Here is a 21,826-nt window from a genome sequence, read left to right as displayed (position 1 = left end):
TTTGCATGTATTAATTTGCGGAAAAAAAGAACATTCCGATTTGTTGCTTCTACAGGTGATGGCAGGTAACGTGAGTGTGTGTGTTAGCTGTATGGGGCTGGAAGGCTTTCGACCGAATCGATGTTTATATATACATGTGAACCTTTTTTTGCACAATTTCGCGAAGTTCTCAATTTGACCTACAAGTGCCGCACCAAACGACGCAGGCGTGCTCAAGAACTGGAACGCATGTGCTCTTCCATAAGGTTACTAATGGCCCAGGCTGTTTGAAGTCTCTCGCCACCCCACATACTGTGCCAAGCTTTCGAAGTGCGCGCTGCCTCGTTTGTTGAGCGTGAGGCGAGAAACTGAGAGAGCTATCGAAGTAGACCCCAAGGTCCTTTGTTTCCATGAGCTCTTGGCAGGAGAATGTCTTTAACACTATAGGTAAATAAGTCCAGCTGGTCTTACAGGGGAAGCTTACAACTGTTATTTTTGATGCATTTATGACCAGCTTGTTTCAAGTGCATCATGACGCAAAATTCGCAACGTCCTTCTGAAGAGCGGCGAAATCATCAACATTTTTTAATCGCTTTTAAAAGTTTCGTATCATCAGAATATAACAAAATTGAAGAGTTTTGAATGACTGCCGAAACGTCGTTAATAAACAGCGAGAAAAGAAGAGGGCCCAGGGCCGATCCTTGAGGAACTCCGCTTAAAACTACATAAAGTTCTGCGCGACCGACCACATACCCTATCGTAGCAGTACCGGCCACGTAGGTTGCTTCTTATCAGCTTCTTCTTCTTATCCGCACTGTGACAAAGCGGTGCAGATCAAGTTGTGTCAACTTTTGAAGGATTATATTGTGGCATACACCAAACGCATTACTGAAAACTTAATTAGGCTACCGCGCCACCTTTTCTTTCTTTTTTTTGTTAGGAATTGACTGAAGAAAAAAATTCACATGGCTTAGGATCTAAAAATTAGCATATATAATGGCCACCTAAAACTGTCCTCGGCGCCCCATGTCTTACTGCAATAAAAGAACCCGTGCTAATTACTCCGTATTCTATTACGCGAGGAAGACGGAAACATACATGGAATGTTCCACTGCAGCTTTTTTTTTCTACAAGAATACTTCCCCTAAATCTGAGTACAGAGCGCCGGCTGGGGCAGATGTGTTTTATTTGTTTGAAGCACCAAGCAGAAAGTGTACACATGTTTATCCGTCTGCGTTTCGCAAGACCTACAAATGGAAAACTATATGCGCAGAGAGAGAGAGAGAGAGAGAGAGAGAGAGAAGTAGAAGAAAGGCAGAGAGGCTAACCAGACGCACGTCTGGTTTGCTACCCTGCACTGGGGGAAGGGGCATGGGGACGAAGAGAGAGACAGAGGAGATAGAGGCAGCACAGTTTAGCGCACATTTGAAGGTTCGCACCGAGTATACACACGGTCGCCAAGACATGTCGACTTCAGTACTTCAACAACGCTATCGTGGCTTTCTGTGCCATCGACGTGTATGGCCATGGACCAAGAATCTTCATTTCCGAAAATGATCTACAGTCCAGCTGTTTCAATGCTGTCCGGAGAGCTTCACGCTCGACGTCGTACTGGGTACAGGGACATAAGATGGGCTCAATCGTTTCTATGGTTCCACAAGAGTCGCCCATGGACGCCTCCATTCCGAAGCAGAACGAATAGACCTTCGTAAATGCCACCCCGAGCCAGAGTCGGCACAATTCTGTCGCCTCAGAGTGGGAAACTTTTGATGGCACTTGTGACTTTAAGGATGGATCAACCCTATGAAGATGACAATTCGGTAGGTTGGAAGAAGACCAGTATTTGTGTGCCATAGGTTTAGCCAACATGTGAAGCCTTCTTGCAGTGTAAGTTCCGGATAAAGGGGATTGGAACTGGTCGGACTTCCAGATGGGCAGACCCAGTGGCTTTGTCGGCGAGCTCATTACCAGCAACGTCGGTATGTCAAGGTAGCCACTGGAATATTAATTTCATGCCCTTTAGCAGCAGCTTGATGGTGATCTGCTCTTATTTCATATGTCAGCTGCTCATGAGTCCGATGATATAGGGCAAAATGCAGACTCTGAAGTGCTGCCTCAGAGTCGTGAAAGGTATTTGACAGCAGCACACAGGGCAGCAAGCTCTGCCACCGCTGAAGCTGTCATCTTTTACAGTTTGAATTTCATTGTGGTTTTCCTAGCCGTAATGACAACGACACCTGAAGAACTGGAAAGTGAGACCGAACCATCGGTATACCAGAGGCGTAACCAAGAGATTGGCTTATTGGGCTACGTCCTTCCCCCCCTCCCCCCCCCCCCCCAAAAGAAAAGAAAGTCATTGTTGCGGCGCAGTGAACTGTCGCATGGTGATGTTCGATTTTCTTACTTCTTCTTTTGAGCAAAGTGATGAGCAGCAGGACGCTTCAGTTGCCGGATACTTTTATTGTATTCTTGCAATAGCAATTACATGGGCACTCCAGACGCATTCCTGCCGTCCCCTGTCGCCCTCATATTCTGTATATAGTCCAAGGGCAATCCTTACCGCCCGCCGCATGCTGTATGTGCGAGTGAAAAGGTAGGGGGGTGGCGGCATGAGTTAGCCGACGATGGTGGCGCAGTCTTGTGTGCGCAAGGAAGAAAAGCGGGGAGCAAGCGCGCTGGCTTCCTTGGCACGCGATACGTCAGGGGGAGTGGAGGGAGGGACGAGGTGGCGGGCCTTATAGGATTCTCTGATCTGGGAATCTGTGATTGCGCAACATGTTTATTGCCTTGTTTTACGCATTATATACCGTGACTCTTTCTTAGATACGCAGATTTATTGGAGAATTATACGCATATTTAAATATCTTGTTTCGAAGTTTTGTGTATACGTGCGGTGAACTTTGTTTCCAGTGATACTTTTTTTTGCCGTTTATCAAGCTGTATCTTCGCATTTGTACATTTCATTGTATCTTTGCAATTATAATGTACGAGGGCGAGTCACATAAAAGTTAGCCAAACCATGCAGCGCAATAATGGTTCGGTTCATTACCTGCGAGGCATGCGCGTAGCCCAAAGGCACCTTTCATTCACAAAAGTGACACACAGGTGTGAGGATAAATGTTCTATAATGCTCTAACGCTGGGTTGAACATGGTTGCATGACATAATGGACGCTCAAAAAGTTGAACAGCGTGGTGTCGTGAGGCGTTTGACAGCTGAAGGTGTTTCCCAAAAATAAATTAGTCGCCGTATAGCTGCCGCGTTTGTTGAACATTGCATTTCATTGGCCATTGTGAAACATTAGAGCAATCGGTTCAAAGAAAGACGTGAAAGTTGCAAATACGATCCAAGACCGAGCCAAAGCCGCAGTGCAATCACGCCCAATACAAGTGCAAAGGTTCATGAGCTGATCAGACAAGAACGGAAGATAAGCATCGATGAACTGGCAGAGCATGCGAACATCAGCCACGGTTCGGTTCACATTATAATTCATGAACATCTCGGTCATTGGCTCTTGCGTGCGCAATGGCTGCCCAAGATCTTGAACCACCGCCAGAAGACGGAAAGGTTCGGCGCTGCCTTGACTCATCGCATTCTATATCACAATAAGGGTGACGACTTCTTGTCAGCAATTGCGACCGGGGACGAATCATGGTGCCACTACTACGAGCCTGAAGCACTACGGCAAAGGTTACAGTGGAAACATTCAAATTCACCACCCCAAAGAAAACAAAGGCCGTCATTGCCGCCGGAAATGTGTTGTTGACTTTTTTTTGATCGTCAGGGGCCAGTATTGATCGTATTTGCTAAACCTGGAGAGGCGATCAATCGTTTCCAATATTGTGAAACGCCGGATCGGCTGCGTGTCGCTATCAAGAACAAACGACGTGGAAAATTGACTAATGGGGTCATGTTGCTCCATGACAATGCCCGTCCCCACGTCGCTGATGCGGTCAACACAAAACTGGCAAAGTTCACGTGGGAAACCCTGCAACATCCGCCATACAGCCCAGACCTGTCGCCTTGCTACTTCCACATTTTGGAGCATTTGAAAAAAAACAGCTCAAGGGAACCAGATTCGCGTCGGACGATGACGTGAAAAAGTCAATTACAGACTTTTTGAAGCAGCAACCCAAGGAGGTTTATCAGACAGGAATCACGCGACTCGTTAGTTGGTGGGACAAATGTCTATATGCTCATGCAGACTACTTTTAAATAAAGTACCCCGTTTTTCATATATTCGCATTGAGTCACTTTCATTTGACTCGCCCTGGTATATTTTGCAGAACTCTTGTTTTTTATATGTGCTCTCTGTTACGACTATAATTTCAGGGCAATTAGTCACACTACATGACCGATGACAGCTGCTCCTACGCCATACATTGGAACAAATGACAGCGTCATTGAGATTTTTTCCTGGCCGTTGCATTTGTACAAAAACATGAACAAGGTTCTTGACTGACAAAGTTTATTTAAAATATTTGTCCTCAACTTGTTCAGCTCATGGCCTTTACATTTTTCATAGCAGCGGCATGCACTGCTTTGCTGGTTTCAAACTGATATACTTCAACGCTTGATGTGATATTCTCTTTACTTAATAAATATACAAAGAACATGGAAGCATTGATATCAGTTTTTTTGTGTACAATTTTTTAGACACACGAGTATATTCATTCATGAAAAAATACTTATTTTACTTGTTTTCAAAGTGCGTAGCGTGCAAGAATTCGTTTGGAACATCTTTGGCAATGGTACTGCAGTTATTATTAATGTATTTGATCCCTCGACAAATTCATAACGAAGAGGCCTGCCATGAAAGTGGGGTAGATATTGTAACGCTCGAGATGCCATTCCAGACGTGCAGGGGCCCTCTTTTCCAACATCTCTCCAGTGCAGCTGGTCAGAGGGATAGGGCGATATGCCATCAAGTCCAACGGAGGTTTTTACGGCTTTAGCAAAGGTACTAGGCGACTTAACTTGTATTTCTGGGGAACTGTAACTCTATGACCCGAGTTGTTGGAACTGTTCAAAAGCCATCTTCTTTCCTCTTGTTCAAGGTGTCCCAGGGCAGCATAAGTGACGCCGACAGGGCCTGGAGAGGATGATCGTTTAGAAACGGCCAGGGCAGCTTCGAGTTCTTCCATGATAAAGGACACGTCCATTTTTGGTATCCGAGCCGCAGCAAGGTCATTTACATCAATGTTGGTGTTGACGGGCTCGCCAGTGACTCTCGCACAGAATTCCTCCGCCCCACCAAGCTTAATTTGGCCAAGATGGAGGGCCAAAGCTACGAATTGGTGTAGTTATTTCCGGGATTAACGAAGACTACGGAGTGTCTCCAGGTATGTGAAAGCGGCTTGCGTGAGTCGAATGATTCACAGAATGTCTTCCATCGCTTACTCTCTAGTTTGTCTATGTGACGCTGAATTTTCTGCTCAATGCCTCGTGCGTTTGCGAGATCATAAATTCATTTAGCGCGTCTGTATCGTCGCTCTGCACGCCGTCCAATCACACGAAGTCTCTCAAGATCAATGTCAAAATCCGCTTGGTTTTACGACAGCGATATAAACAGTCGGCAGCTTTAATTGCTTCTGCGATGGTGTCGCCGACGCTGCCGCCTAAATCTCTGCGACACGCTTATTCCATAAGCGACGTAAACATAGTGCAATCAGTGCTCTACAAGACACTACGAGAGGAGGACCGAGTGCATCTATTAATATTTAGGTAGGTGGGAATGTGATCACTCCCGTTAGTCTCGATGTCGCGAAACCATTTAACATGTGACGTGAAGCTTCGTGACACTGAGGTTAGGTCGAGGCAGCTGCTATACGCAGGAGCGTGCAAATACGTCAGGCTACCTTCGTGCATGATGCAGAGGTCATAATCAGAGGCAAGCGACGCAACATTCCTTACCCTGGAGTTGATATTGGTGCTTCCGTTGTGCGCATTGAAGTCCCGAATGATGACTCAGGGGGCATCAGTTTCCTTTAATATGTATTTCAGCCTTTCACAGTCAAACTGCGTTGATGGGGAGATGTAACAAGCAATAAGATTGAAAGACACTTTGTTCTTTCTGACGCCGAGGCATACGTATTTGTTGTAGTCATGAGGCTGAACAGCATGCGAAACATAGGTCGAGTCTGTGCGGATCTAAATGACAACGTTTCTTCGTCTCTTGCATGTGGAGGAAGCAAGAACTTCGTAACCAGATAATCAGTAAGGAATTGATACGTTCGGTTCGCAAATAACAAGTACATGAAACCAATTCCTGGAGGCAAATTGGCGCAAATCCGAGATGCGGGACTTCAAGTCTCTGGCATACCACTGAAAAATCGTCGCACTTCTAACTTCAGTGCGAAAAGAAAGGTTCCGGTGAGCCATGGTGCTTATATGAGGCTTGCAAGTACTGGATTCAGTGCATCCAGTATTTGGAATGAGCTTTGAGCTGTCGGTGTGTACAGCTTGTTCAGTAGCATGCGAATCGTATTAATTACTGATCGCACCATTATAAGCACTTGCCGATCCTCTTCAGTCAGTTCACCGGCAGGAGGTGCTTGGGGTGGACTACTTCCGTCGGCGTGCAGTGATTCTGCTGGTGGCTGCCGTTTTGGCAACGCAGGCGAGGCTTCGGTGTCCATATTCTTCTCAGTGCAGTTGTTCTTGTTCTTTGTAGACCTTTCTAATGTGCGTGACCTGCATGGCAGTGGAGGAGGTGGCAGTGGAGGTGGCACACGCACCACCTACGCAGCTTTCCTTGAAGAACGTCGGGGACGGGAGCGTCGCTTCTTGATTTTAGCTGCGGCTTCTCGATGAGGGGAATAATCTCTTGCCATTTCTTTTAAAATAGCAATTTCTTTCTTAATTGTTGGGCAAGGCTTTGATGAAGTTTCATGAGACCCGCGACACTTTGGACATTTCGTGACAGTGGCTGCACATTCACCTTCGGCGTGTGGCTCAGCGCAGTGGGGACACACTTTCGTTTTCACCGACGCTGCTCAGGTGTCCTATTTTCATGCGGTTGCAGCATTGCAGAGGCTTCAGAATGAAATGCTGGACAGAATGATGAAAGAAGCCTACCTTAACGTGCGACGGCAGACAGTTGCCCTTGAACACAATCTTCACGCTACGTGAGCTGCTGAGGCGCAAGACATCAGCAGTGACATCATGATCACTCTCTGCTTTAACCAGAATCGGCAAAGCTATTGCTGAGGGCGACCAAGTCTAAGTCATATATGACACGAGTGACGACATCAGAGCCCTGCGGGATGTGACAGCGCACCTGCATGCCATCAAGATCTGTTACATTGCGTAGGGCGCTAAGAGCACCCGCATGCAGAGCATCAACTGACAGTACATTTTTGCGGTTGTTCACTCTAATGTCCGTCATTTCGTTGGGCACCATGATCTCCAGGTGAATTGAGACAGGTCGCCCATTAAGCCGCTTCATGTTACCGCTGTGTATTACTGGCATAAACAAGATGGTGTGGGCGTTGGACTTCCGCGCGGGGCCAACAGTTCGTGTACTGGAGGATGAAGAGGTCCTGGTGTTCCTTCTCTTCGCCTTGCGGCTGCGCAAAAGTTCGAAGTCGTGGTAATCAGAAGGATCCTCGCTGTTGAGTGAGTAGACATGGGTGCCTTCGCTGTCACTGTCAGTCTGTAGCCCAATCCGTTTCCTGGAGGTGGCCGTCACTGAGGCCACCGGCTCCGGCAGACGCCCTGGACGGTCCACTTCCATCGCCACCGAACTAGGCGCGACGACTGTTATATACACTGGAAAAATCACAGGAATAGTCAGAGGTCCAAAAACAACACTCCGCCAAATGGGCAGAAATACACGCGAGAGATACACACTGCTTGAAGAACACGAAAAATATTTGCTCTCCAAATGAAACTGTATAGTAACACAGCAGAATAAAAGCCGACATTGCAGCCGCAGTGCACGCGCAATCACCGAGCGGCATACAAAAAACTAAAATGAAATAAAGAAGAGAAAGAACGGCATCTATTCCTAAGGCATAACTACATCTCATATCCGATTATAAACACCGTTTGAGCGGTCTGAACGCCTATATCAGCGCGCGAAGTAGTACGAATGACCCTTCCGAAAAGTATCGTCAACAGTTTTTAACGGCAAGACCTTGATGCAGCCTAATCCACTTCGATGGTAGCACCGTCACAGTATATTTTATCTTTGCGAGCCTTTACTGCGAAGCATGCGCCGCCCCAGCCGCTCGTCCTACTCAGCCTTATTCCAGTGGACTCTATTTGAAAGGGATCTGCAGACGGCTCCTAGCTTTTGTGCGTGCTGTGTGTTCTCGGCGCTCAGTGTGCGTTGAAGCGATAGACAGCAAGAAGGTCACTTAACTCGCTGCCACAGCCGCGTTTCCTCACGCCAGCGTTTTGACAGCAACTGTCGCGGTTATCGAGTCTGATGTGTTCGTGTTTGCCTGTGCGTGCTGGCACCACACTTGGTAGTTTAGTTAGTAAGGAAATGTTCGCAAGTTTACATGGCCGATAAAACTACTATACTTACTCCGTATAGCTGTCTGCTAAGCTGCTATCGCAAACGATGCTTCGTTTTTCGGGCAAAACATCAACTTTTTTGTTACCCGAAATAAGTGTGCAAAGATTAAAAGTTGCTTTCCGAAAAGGCGCTTAGAATAAGGAACAAGGCGAAGAAGGGAGCATTGCTGTGCGTAAGCATCCCTCCTGATGGTCGACGAAGTTATAGCTAGTATATCTGCATTACGCAGCTTCCTGTTGCGGAAATGATTAACTTCGCTTCTCATGGCCAAAGCGCCACCGTCAGCCGTACTGCCATGTACGAGGTCGCTCTCCGAACTGATCTACGATGACATATTTCTGCGCGTCGCCACGTACGGCGATTAGTGGCTCTTATCTAATGCGTTAGAGTGCAGCCCTTTTTAGAGAAGCAGTGTTTTGCGAAATGGAAGTTTCAAGCCCTTAAACTAGAATTTAAGCTACAACTTATAGGCGTCAGCATATATAAATGAGATGGGAGACGGCAGTAGATATCGGTGAGGCAATATATAACTGACAAAGTACCGTGAAGTTAGATATACTCGATATATGTGCTATATACAATAAACATAAATTCAAATCGTCTATTTCCTCTTAATCTCCAACAAATCGCTAAACTTCATTTTTAAAAATTTGATATCCAAGTGGACAAAGCGTAATTTCTCTGGAGTGTAAAGCATGTAATCTTTCTCTTTTTCTAGTTTATGTAGAAGATCACAACGTTCATGCTTTCTACAATGCATTTCACTGTTTCCTGCTTCATCGTTAGAACTTTCCTGTGTTTAACACTATAAGTTGAAATTATATAGAACATATCTTTTTCACACTCTCAACCAACCAAGGCGTTTTTCCTTACTCATCTAAATGCACTGTTTTACTGCCTAAAACACTTTTATGTGCGAACGATGTAACTATAGAGCCGCATCATTCTAAACACAATGAAAACGCTAGAAACGCTTTTTCCCTCAATGCAGCAGTTACTACCAGCGGCGTAGTAACGGGAGGGGTGGGATGGGGAGCGCGTGAGCCCCAGGTGCAAGTTGGGTGGAGGGGGGGGGGGGGGGGGGGGGGGGGGGGGAGAGGTTGTCGCATATGTCTGAGGAGCCCCCTCTTTCCGTCGGCTTCACTGGGAGTAAATGGTAAACAATGCTTTGGTAACCCGCACCCCGAGCTCATGTACCCGATGTACCCGATGTGTATGTATAGTGCCGCAGAATTGTCGGCTGCAATTTTATCAACATCTTACGTAATAATTGAACGAATGTACGGGCTAAAGAATTAATTTCGCGAAGCGGCCGCTGAACTACTCGCCTTAGCGAAACGTTTCGTGTGCAGTGCTCTCGGGGGGTGGGCTCATGCTCATGCATCGCTAAACATAGTCTAGCGATGGGGCTCTTGGGACCCTCTTCCGTTCAGTACGCGCTATTTTAAAATATGTTATATTAAATAACTGTTTAATTAGGAATTATAGAGGAAACTTAGCAGTTCACGAATTGAGGACCCAAATTCATATTAACTCAACAAAAACTTCTTCTCTAAACAAAATCCTCTTAGGGCTAGAGCCAGCAGTACTTTGGCACTGCGGGCAGCCCAGTATGGGAGTACCGAAAGAAATATGAAATCGTGCACCAGCGACGCCGATCGCTCTATCGTTTCCATTGCGACTCCAGACCAACAGTAGCGCCAGCTTTCGCTGGCACTGGTGTGATGGCGGCCCTCTCTCTCTCTCTCTCTCTCTCTCTCTCTCTCTCTCTCTCTCTCTCTCTCTCTCTCTCTCTCTCTCTCTCTCTCTCTCTCTCTCTCTCTCTCTCTCTCTCTCTCTCTCTCTCTCTCTCTCTCTCTTTCTTTCTTTCTTTTGCGTGGTGACGCCATGAAGTGGCGCGAAGCGTGCTCTATTCCATTCCCAACCTTGTGGCGGTATCATAGCTCAGAGAATCACGTTTGCCAATAGTAGCAAATAAAGAAAGGCTTCGTGGACCAGAATGAAGAGAAGTCGTAATTTTCATAGCATTGGCACCCGCGCAGCAGGAAAGCAGGTGGCGTTTTCTAATCAGGTGGGGAGATCAGCGTCACTCACACGCTATATAATTTTCGTTTGCGTTCAGGGCAGCTCACAGCCAACATACTGCATGCCGTAATACCTGCGACAAGTTTTGTGAAGTTGTTGTTGCTCAACATATGACTGTGTGGCTTCAATTTTGCAAATGCAAGATTGCCTCTAAAATCACTCAATATTATTATTATTTCGTGTGGGGTCCTGAGGAGAGACCTGAGCAATAAAACATTAACAAAACAGTTATGTTACTTGTGAGCCACATTTTCCACGATGCCGCATCTGTATTGGCCACCAAGCCTTACAGTCTGACAGCAGGTGTGCAAATGCGCTTATTGTAAGTTATCAGTGCAGCACCCTGTGTTATTTGGTGGAGAAAAAACAGCGTGTATACCTACTGCGTTGGCGATCTTTGGGATCGAAAACGAAGTGTGTGTGGGGGGGGGGAGGGGGGGGGGGGACATGCGCGGTATCCAAGGTGGCTGTGCCCTTCCCCTCTCCAAAAGTTTTTTATATCCTCGCCTTCCCAACTACAACCGCGGGGAGGGGGGGGGGGGGTGCGACAGAAGACCTACGGGCCCCGGGCGCCAGACGGCCTACTTACGCCACTAGCTACCACACTAACATTATTTTGCGTGCAGATAATTTGATTCGGCTAGACGAATCCTGTTAGCGAACTTGCGTCCAATTTTGTCTCATATTATTATTATTAATCATCGAAGACCGGACATCTATCACTGCCTTCTCATCACGCACTGCTGTAAACAAATTAATCAATCATTGGTTGCGTCGAACCAAAAAAGACAGTCAAAGATCGGACAGCTGTATCAATTAAAATCTGGCAAATCCTGCTCCATTTTCTATTTTGACTGAGTTTTACGGCTACCCGAAAGACGTAAACCCCACAGTTTAGAAAATGAGCCATTGAAAAATTCTGTACGCCCGCTGTTTCTTAAACACATATCTTCAACGTAGCAGTCTGTCGAATAAATGCGTATTTATATATTTTAGTGATTTTTGAAAGGTTGAATAAAGCTTTCCCTTTGCTGCAGCTCTAGCTATCAGTGCCGGCTGATATGTCAATTCATTGCACGAAAGGATGAAGTAATGTGCCAATTCCCCCAACTACTAGTTCCCTGTCGGGAAGCCATGTAATTGTACATTTGCCAAAGGAGAAAATTTGCACGTGCTTTAAAACCACATGTTCTCTTTAACAGTGTACTTCCCTGTACGCTCGATAACTGCATTATTACACTGCAAACTGAGTATGATACGAGTAGTCATAATGCCATTGTGAGAAATTAGCGGCAACAACTGTATAGTGTAGTCGGTGTTTATATACGCTGCGTGCGTAATCTAATTTTTAAATTGCGAAACTGAGACGATGTAACACTCTACTCCCGGTCCTTAAGGGCTGCTGAAATGTGCCGACCGGGTTATTATGCAATAGCCATTAGGGAGCACGGCTGACTAGTCCAGTACTCGCTTCCTCATATACGTTTCTAAGTGCGTCACCGCGGACAAACATGCGGCTCCTAAGTGGTCTCTCCTGCATAACTCAAGCTGCAGCATTAAATACACCGCAAGACACAGCCCTATGCAGTACTTTCTGCAGTACTTTCTCGTGTACACAGACTGACCACGTTGTAGGAGAATTGTCGGGGTTTCGGCAAGAAGCAGAATCCACTAGAGACAGTTGCGAGAGGCTATGTGGAACGTGATTCAGACTCCGGTTCTAATGGGGCAGCAGCGTTTTACCAGAGCCGCTCCCGATCAAATGGCGTCACAGCATTGTTTCTTTCTTTTCTTTTATTTTATTTCTGTAGCAGCAGAGATATACATTATGGTCCCCTAGGTGGCTGGAACACATTGTTACTTAAGCAGTTACACGCAATCAGTGTCGTGTTATTTGTCCTCCTTGTGGGGCGTGATGGTGCTACGAAACAGTTATTTCAGTGACCGAGAGCAAGCCTATCATGAACTAAGAGACGATGAGGATTACTGCGTTATAACCTGGCGCGGCCTTTTCGTTCTCGGCAGTGCTACATGCATGCATGCGCTTATAAATATACTTGCATATAGTCATGCCCGAGGCGCTTTCTGCGTAACAATATGGATCGGTGAGACGCTTGCCCTCTCCTATAACGCGCTCATTTTCGTAACCTGTTGTGGACAATTCAGGTGCTTACAAGCGGCTATTATCACCCAGTCTTTAACTCGTGGGCAGTCAAATTTTCTAGCGCTATATAGCAGAACTACGGACGAAAAAAAATCATCGTGTTGTGCTTAAAAGTTACTTTGCTCTAGGCTTTGCGAGTGTAAGCACAAATGGAGCAACCGAACTTTCGTGAAAACAAACGTTTGTGGAAGGTCGAACGCTTGCATTTTATTTTCAGAATGCGGACCTACGAATAAGAACCGAGGCCTGAAATATTTGTCATCTCGTTTATTTGCTCTGAGTATATTTAGGGGCACTCGCAGATATGACGCGAGTACCACTCTCTTCAGACCAGTGCAATTTTTTATCTCCTGCTTTTCTTCATAAAGGGGGAGCAGCTGCATTTAAGATTTCACGGGCGTTATGTACCGCGCTGTGGATGAAAGGGATATATGTGATGACCACATGTTGGAATGGCAATCCGACAATAAATTTAGATATATTCAATAATGCCTTTTATAATACTTGGCACGTTATAGTAAATTCGATGCTCATAAATTTCTTTTTACAGCGAAGCTGTATATGCCTAGGCGAAACGCCCGCGGTCCGACCACAAAAACGCTCCGGTGGAAGATGTGGCACGCATTGGCTACGCCGATAGTGACGTCGTTTCTCTCTCGCAGCAGAGCACGCGAGCAGCAGTCTTTCTCCGACTTCGCAATGGGACGGCCACGCATCGTTCGTTCTCCCGAGGAGCAGCTGGCCTACGACCAACAGCACCGAGAGCAGGAGCGGGAGAGATCTCGTCGGCGTCGCGCCAACGCCTCGGCAGAAGGTCGGGCCCGCGATGCGGAGCGCAAGCGGCAATGCCGGGCCAATCCACCGGCTCATGCGGCCGAGCTAGTTCGCGAAGCGGAGCTAAAGCGGCAACGTTACGCCGCGACGTCGGGTCGTGAATCCGGCGGTTCGGGCTCGCGAATCAGATTAGCGAAAACGTCGACGTCTAGGTAAACACCGGGGCCGCACATTACAGATTCGCCGTTTTACCATCTGTACGGGGTGCTTGGGCAGCGTTTTCATTTAGCACTTTGATTTTTTCGAGCTATAATATTCACTGTCGTATTCTACATCAGACCTCGACGTGACGCTTAATAGTGTTAATGGGCACGTAAACTTAAGCGCCTTACTTTTCCGACGACGTACCCCGACCATAACATACATGAGAAACTACTATACATTTTCTATACCTCAGTAACGGAGCTTTAGACAAATTACCTTTTCTTGTCTTTCAAGCATAATATTTTTTTGTGCAACGTATGAGAGGTTACCAGGCTAACCATTATCGGACAGTAAAGTGCAAGAATGTGTTCTTACCGCTCCGATGAATCCTCGTTAAGGAACTCAAAGGAAGGCACCTCAAAAAGGAAGCCTGTTTGTATTAGACGGCCTATCTTTGGCATGCATGGTTTGTTTTGTTTGCTCGTTCGTTTCTTCGAGCCGGCCCATCTTTGCTAAGTACTGTTTGCCCCAGCGAGAAAGAGCAGCGTGAATCACCCATAATGCCAACCTCTCCTACAGACACAATAAATGAGAGAGAGGGTGAGTGAGAGAGTGATCGTAGCGACGACAAAGGGTTCTTCCTCTCTCTTTCTTATTTAATGAAAGACAGCCTCTAGTTATGGCATGTCCGATGGATTTTGTCAATGTGCTTTTTTGAACTGCACAAGTCGGAAGCGTTGGCTGAAATTCCATGCACAATTTTATCTCAGAAACTACTACTATTCTGGTGACTTCTTCTTTCCGGGAAGGAAAGGTCGGGGAACATATTGAACGCGTTTAGCAAAGCATCGTCATCAGGCATCATAGTTACATCTTTACGCAACAACTTATCTATTTTGTTTAGGTTACATCATTTGCGTTATTTGCTACTAAGGCTTGGCTTACCGCTGAACTTTGCTACATTTTTTTAGCAGAATCTGTTTACTTAATGCTGAGTTTGCTTTTGTCCCGCCTACGCGCAATAACGACAGAAACTGGTCTCATCCATCGAAACCGCGAATAAAAGGCCGCTATCAGAGGAGTTTTTTTGGGCTCTTGACCTGATGCAAATAGCGCGCCCTTGATTGCACGTTCCGCTATAGCGGCACTTGTAATCGAGGCGTTTCTATAAGCCACTGGGCTTCCGCACGTGGTTAGAGATGCCACAACGTTGTGGACTTGTGTGTATGCACCTTCTTTTCATAACATCATAATTCATCAGCGCCTTTCCTCCCCGTTTCTTCACCGCTGTGTAGAGTAGACAAGAGCAAAGTATTGCTGAGGCCAACCTCTCTGCCTTTTCGTAAATATGTAGATGTTTATTTCTCTCTTTCTGTCTCTGTTTAGTTATCTGTGGTTACACAGTATTATTAAACTTATCTATTCATGCAGGCTTGAGAATGTTCCTGGCATTATAACGTCGCTGTGGTATTTATCAATGATTAGGGTAGTGAAACCTGTCTGCCGTGGACATTGTCAAAGGTCGTGATTGCCTTCAGGAGTTATGTTTCAGTCAGGCTTACCAGCGACTATAGAGCACCATTGCCTCTGTGAATGCTGGTGCTGTTGAACGAGTCTTCATGAAGTCAATGCCCAAAACCTTGTCGCACGTTCCTTCTAAACAAGAGCGACCAATATTCCAGTTCCTGTGCAGAAGGACCGAAACCTGTGCAACGTGAGCGGTGTCGCATGGATAGATTGTTGTAAGGAAATTTGTTACATGCACTGAAATATTCCATGACCAAAATATTTTTCAACATTTATGCTACAGAACTGTCATTTAGTTGTTTCTATTTTTTATTTCGTATTTATTATTTTTATTTCGTTGGCGACAGTACAGCATGAAAGGAGCCAAGCAGGACCATATGACCATTAAACTAACATATAAAATTTGCCTGGAATATGTGTAATAAGGAAGCAAGTACTGGATATTATTATTAGTATACGAAATAATAGTATAAAGAAGTAACTGATATCTATCCAGCACAGGGTGCTTAAACCATTGCTGCACCAGTAACAACCTTATCTTTCAGCTATCACCATTTGTTTTTTTGCTTTATTAGGCAGTTTCATGCAACTAATTATCACCGAACCAGAAATGCTTGGCGCTGTTACACCACTACGGGTCTTCGCGTCATATTAGAAGTATCATGACGTCGATGAGTTATATAGATATTGGATACCTAATAATAGCTTGAAATTTAAGCCTAACAACTGATCTCGCTTGCTATAGGGCACGCCGATATGATACTGGTGATCACTTTACGAAATTTCCTCTGGCAATTAAGGCTACATTAAGTGCATGAATAAATTATTGATTGATTATTATTGACATATAACGTGGCGCAAGAAATAAATAACCCACAGTGCCTTAAAAGCTCTCCAATTCTCTAACGGCAGCCTATTACGTTACTTTCTCGGTGATCTAAAAATTGTTTCATTTAAGCTCCAGGCGCTCAAGAGCTTGGAAATCCATAATGAAATACGAGCTTGAAAAACCCTAAAAGGGTGTGGCACGTAGAGACGGATAAATGGGTGGGGTGTCCTCCTGGGCCATTTTATAAAATTATGCTCCGTGGAAATGGCGTTCACCACTAGAGTTTTGAAAAAAGAACGGGCCTACAGGCGCCAAACTTTGGAAGGCCAGACCGATTTTGGTCGGTGGGAGCGCTGAACGTGACATGTTTTGGCAGAGGACGGCGCCGCCTATACCACTCACTCCCTTTGTTTGTTTTTTTCCGGTGAAAGCTTTGAGAGTCCGCAAACAAGTCACGTTCGTTTCTTCTACGCGTCACAACACATCGCCCTGTGACGCCGTTTCTGTGGCCATCTTCAACGTCATCGCCAACCTCGTTGGTATTTTGTGGGTGCAGTCGATACTTCCACATCAGCGACAAAGGCAGATCGGTGGCGTATATTGGAATGATGTACACAGAGAGGCGTGCATACGGACTCGAACTGTATGTAAGAACGCCAGAAGCCTATATACTGTATTTTCTAACTTAAACAAATTTTGGGGTGCGAAAGGGTCCAACTATGTCGAACTGACGTTGAATTATTTCGCCTAAACGAACTCACAGCCAGCGCTGTGCAGTTTAAAATTACGAAGTCGACCAATGGGAAGCAGGTCAGTTTCTATACAGTGCGAGTTAAGAAAGTGAGCGTGATGCTTTTCATCGCACTTCATTTTGACGAATTGCTTTATAGTCGCAAGCGATTTGGACCAGATGCCGTACCGCGCTTTCGGAACGCAATACTGGTTAAGTAGCGAAGTTCCACCTTTTTACCCATATGCCGCTTTAACGGGACAGAGTAGTGATTCCATGAGTCGTCATGTAGAATTTGATCAATGTTCTTTGTATGTTGTTAGTTTCCTCGGTTAAGTAATTTAGGGTGCTGAAGTGTAGAAACGTCCCTCTACTTGAAATTCGAGGCCGGGATAATGTAACGAGTCTATTCTAATTCCATTCCACTTCACGCTTCGTCAGGGATCCACGTGGTGCTGCACCACGCTATCATTGTAATCTAACGGCCGATAAGGGTGGCTCATACGCAGTTAATAGCATTAAGCCACAAGAGTTTGCATGCATGACGAATCCGTATGTATGAAGTATGTAGCGCAGCTTAGATTTCTGGCACCGTAAACAATCTACATACGCGACTAGGGCCTCAAACATCTTGTTCTGCATTAAACTAAAGAAACTCTTCGAAAAGCAACAGAAGCGCGTGAACAAGAATCAGGAAATCGCAGAAGGCGGTATACCTGTATTCACGTTGCTCATTGCTTGAGGCTTGTCTGAATTTCTCTTGTTTTCTTTGTCTTTTGTCTTGTTTCACTGTAGTTCGTTAACACATAGCAACCGTGGTCTCCATGTATAAGTTCTTGCTTTAAGCGATTACTGTTTCATTTTTGTTAGGTTACTATAGTCAATTCCTTATTTAAGTTGTCGAAATGTATTGTGCGACAAATTTTGGCGCTTCAAACCAGCTTGCCAAGAAAGAGGAGGCGGATGGCGGCATAAATATTCACTCGCGCTTTTTAATGTTTTTGTGCCGTGGAGGGATTCCAACAAAAAATAAAGGAAAACTTGCCGTGGACACTTTTTCTTTCTTAATATTCTCGTCAAAATTAATCTAATAAGAGACAAGTGGGTATACGCAGCGAAAAAGCTTATTTTATTTGATATATTATTTCGTGTAAAAGTATAAAATAAGGAACTTGCTACTTGGAATAAAACTAGAATGTCAGCGTAATCTTTGAAATTTGGTGAGAATCAAGCAAATGAGCTCTTACGTAATAAACTCCTATACATTCATGGATATAAATAATTTTGCACTTGCAATGTTTAATACCTACAAAGTACAGGTCGTTTTTAGCGGAATGATTGCCCACCTATTTCCTTTTTGGCGTAAAGGGAGATTTGTAACACAATTAAATATGTACGCTGGTTTATCGCGGAATTTATAAGCGATGGAGCAAGCTGATACTACGAGATAAAAGAGAAAAATGTGTGAATAACATTTTTTATATTTGTTTCTAAAGGCACCTTTTCACTAGCGAGTCGGAAGCAAAGCATCTTACATTTGTGTCAATATTCAATCCCAGCGTAATATAAACTGGTGACAAATTGGGCAAGTTTGCAGAGATTTGCAAACCCAGCACACATTATTACGTTTTGCATTCGAACAAAAACTCAAATTTGTTGAGAATAGTTGCCTATGAAAATAAATTCAGCACCTGCTGGCTATGGAAACCATCAAAGCCCCTCCCCCCCCTCCCCCCCTCCCACACACACACGAAAAAAGAATTCGCCCGAAATTGCTAGCCGAAAATACTGCACACAAACGGTGGATATGGCTGTTTGCATTCCTGCATTCCAGCTAGGCATGAATATTCTTCGTTGGAACGCTGACTGTTTCGTTCTAGGATTTCATCCATGTGTAGAGAACAAGAGGGAAAGACGAGTGGCCAGAACAACATATATTATCTTTTATCATCTACTCCCCTACCAACCGAATAGCCAAATAAAGTAGTGTGTCTTTGTATTCGTACTATTGTCTTCCACTCGAGACTCAAATGGTTCTGATGGCAAAATGCAAAGAATAAGGCGCTTCCATATTATATCTTAAGGATAAATGCGAACACGATCGCATACCTATACTAGTAAGTAAAGCAATAAGCGAATAAAACTCAATACTTTAAGCAAGCAGCGCAACTAGAGACGTTATAAGCAAGTCACGGCACGGTATTTTTGCGGAAATTCCTAAGTCGAGAGGCAAGCAAGAGTTTTTAAATAAGCGCCCCTGAGACGGCAGGAGGTATTTCAAGTAACAAGCTCAAGAGCGTCGGCCCGAGGGCCGAAGTTCTTTTACTGGAGGGAACACAAGGCAGACAGGAGTAAACATACCCCCCCCCCCGCCCCCATTGAAACGTACAGTGAAATTTTACGAATCTTTGGTGCGAGCAATGCAATTGAAGTAAAAAGTAAGGACATAAAATGAAGACAAAGAAATACAGTATACATAGCGTAGTGTTCAAGTCTTCAAAGGCAAGTTGACGTATTATCGTTTTAATAACGACGAAGAACCAGTACATTCATGTCATTCAAAAATAATGACGAAATAAAAGAGTTCATTTAGAAAATCTAGATAGACGTGTATTATTATAAAGGTTCATATATCAAGGTTCAGCAACACATCTACCCGAATTCTTAGCTTCCCGCGTGGCAACTCAATAATCCAGAGCCTTTATGAAGTACCCAAAATTGTGGTGTGCTTCTTGTCTCAGCTCGGAAAATAAATCCTTCAAATATGGCTTACATCATAGCTTTCGTAATTGAAGATGCTTTTTGCGATGTTTATCAAGAAATAAAAGTGAAATAATAATAATAATAATAATAATAATAATAATAATAATAATAATAATAATAATATACTCATAAAATACAAACTATGAGACTGAACAAACTTTGAGGCTAGACCGCATAGCGTCTGGCAGAACCTAGCCGATTCCTTAGAACTACTACCAAACCGAAGGAAATAACGTTTCAAAATTTCTCGCTATATTGAATGTTGTTAAGGGAACCCCAAGAAAAAAAATTATAACAGCCGCTAAATGTACTGGCAAGACAGACGAATGTATCTAACATTATTTTTCACTTTTTACAATTGCAACACTCAGCGTCACATTTCCAATTTTCTGTCCCAGAGCACACACTTTTACAGCTACGTTTCGCGGTCGCCTAAAAATGCGGCGCTACGCGTGGGCGCACACCTTCACGCGAGAGCTAACTTTTGACTCCAACCGCGGTTTCCATCTCGTAATTACTCCGACAGAGCGTTTCCAAAACTTTCGCCTCACACCACTGGAGTGCCCTCAACTAATTTGAAAACGGCAGCGTGGTCTCATCATTCCTCGGCCATCTCCCGGGACAATCTAATCGGCCCAACTCACCCGGGTACGAGCGGCAGAGCGGGCGGCCAGCACAACGCAGCTACCAGCACGACGAGGTGGCAGGCGCTGGTGCACAACACGCTCATCGCGTGGCGACGCTCGTTGCCGACGTGCAGACACCGAGGCAAAGCGGCCGGCCGCGGTGACGCTGGAGCAGCGGTCCAGACCCTCCGGGAGCGAGGAGTCCGGAGCCCGCGATTGAGCGGCGTGGCTCTTACGAGGGCGTACGCGGGGCCCCGCAACGCCGCCGCCGCCGCTAGCGCGCCGCCGCCACCACCACGCCGCCCGCGTTCGCCCGCGCGCTGATGGCCAACGTTGCTGCTGTGGCGAGGGGCACGCGGCTCCCACCCCCTTGGGCAGCCGTCGCGCGGGTGCGGAACCCTCTCTTCTCCAAGTTTGAGCGCTCTTTCGGCGCCTTCCCTCTTGACCCTTCCGCCGCCGAGCACCTCCCATTTCCTATGAAGGCTTCCCTTTTCCCTGTGCTTCTCTCGCACCCCCCCCCCCCTTCCGCCTGAAACAATTTTCTTGTTTCTTTTGCTTTTCATTCGTTGCCTGAGAGTTATGAGTCCTGCTCACTCTTAACCCTTTTGGCTCGTTTCTCTATTTCCTGTATAGTTTTCACTTGTGCTGATTCTTCTTCTCGCAATTAAAAATCTTTTTTTTGCAATTTTCTCGGCTACATTATATCCTTCAGGCTGTCGGCTTTCATGGCGGAAACTTTTTTTACCAGGCTCCTAATCATAAATTTTCTTCCTTTGTTTTTCAGTGAGCGGTGCTTCATCGAGCTGTTGCCAGAAGAGAAAGAAAAGAAATGGCCTCATTCCCTGGTCGACTTAGATATGTGTTCTCCTCCGCTCAATGGCGATTTCTGCGTCGCTTTCACTGCGGTGAGCCCGGTGAAGCAGCTGATAGGAAACGAAGATTGATGGTGGGACCAGTTTGGCCGTCAGTGCTAAACAGTTCCTGGACTGCCACTAGTGGAATATACATGTGGTGTAGAAGAAACGAGCAAACATGTCCAGTGTAACTGCCCAACACACGAAGACGAGACGAGATACCGGACCAGGACGAATTTTTTCTTAACTGCGAAGTTTTCTTTCTGAGTAATTCGTACGAGACTCCTATAAAACATTATACTACGTTCTGGTTGATGACAATTCTTTTTTTCAAGACGACGAAAGAAAGGATTACCCTTCGAGCAGCATTAGCGCACTTGGATGGCAGTCTTTTCACAGAATGGAAGAGCTAGGGACCCTGGCCTCATGTGTCTGCGATTTACACATTCACAAAAGCGCTGCTGCGATTTATGAAATGCACCAACCTCTACGACCGCTTATGACTGACTCAACAATGAAAGCTATATTGTTGTGTGTAAACGTGCTAAGTGTGAACTTCTTATCTCTCAGTCCCCTTTCGCCCTTCTACAGTGCAGGGTAATCTACCGGGCTCAGCTTAGGTGGTGTGTGTGTGTGTATGTATGTATATAAAATCATATCATAAGAAGGCAACAAACAAGGGCACTAAGGAAAACACAGGGGAAATTGCTTGTACTTACTAATTGAATTGAAAAATGATAAACTGATGGAAATGAAAGCGGATGAAAT

General features: G+C 45.4%; 1 protein-coding gene across 1 annotated transcript in view; it reads right to left on the bottom strand.

The window, feature by feature from the left end:
• Positions 1-20,530, bottom strand: part of LOC142581868 (glutamate-gated chloride channel-like) — a 78,646-nt gene extending 58,116 nt beyond the window's left edge. The window contains exon 1 of the mRNA XM_075691314.1: positions 20,223-20,530. Within this exon, the coding sequence (XP_075547429.1) occupies positions 20,223-20,308 (86 nt within the window). The 5' untranslated portion in view covers positions 20,309-20,530. The remainder of the gene's footprint in view (positions 1-20,222) is intronic.
• Between the last annotated feature and the right edge of the window lie 1,296 nt (positions 20,531-21,826).

This window comes from Dermacentor variabilis, chromosome 5 (genome assembly GCF_050947875.1).
Source record: "Dermacentor variabilis isolate Ectoservices chromosome 5, ASM5094787v1, whole genome shotgun sequence".
NCBI classification, from domain to species: Eukaryota; Metazoa; Arthropoda; class Arachnida; order Ixodida; family Ixodidae; genus Dermacentor; species Dermacentor variabilis.
The sequence above is the reverse complement of the archived record's forward strand: the minus strand, read 5'-3'. Positions and strand labels throughout refer to the sequence as shown.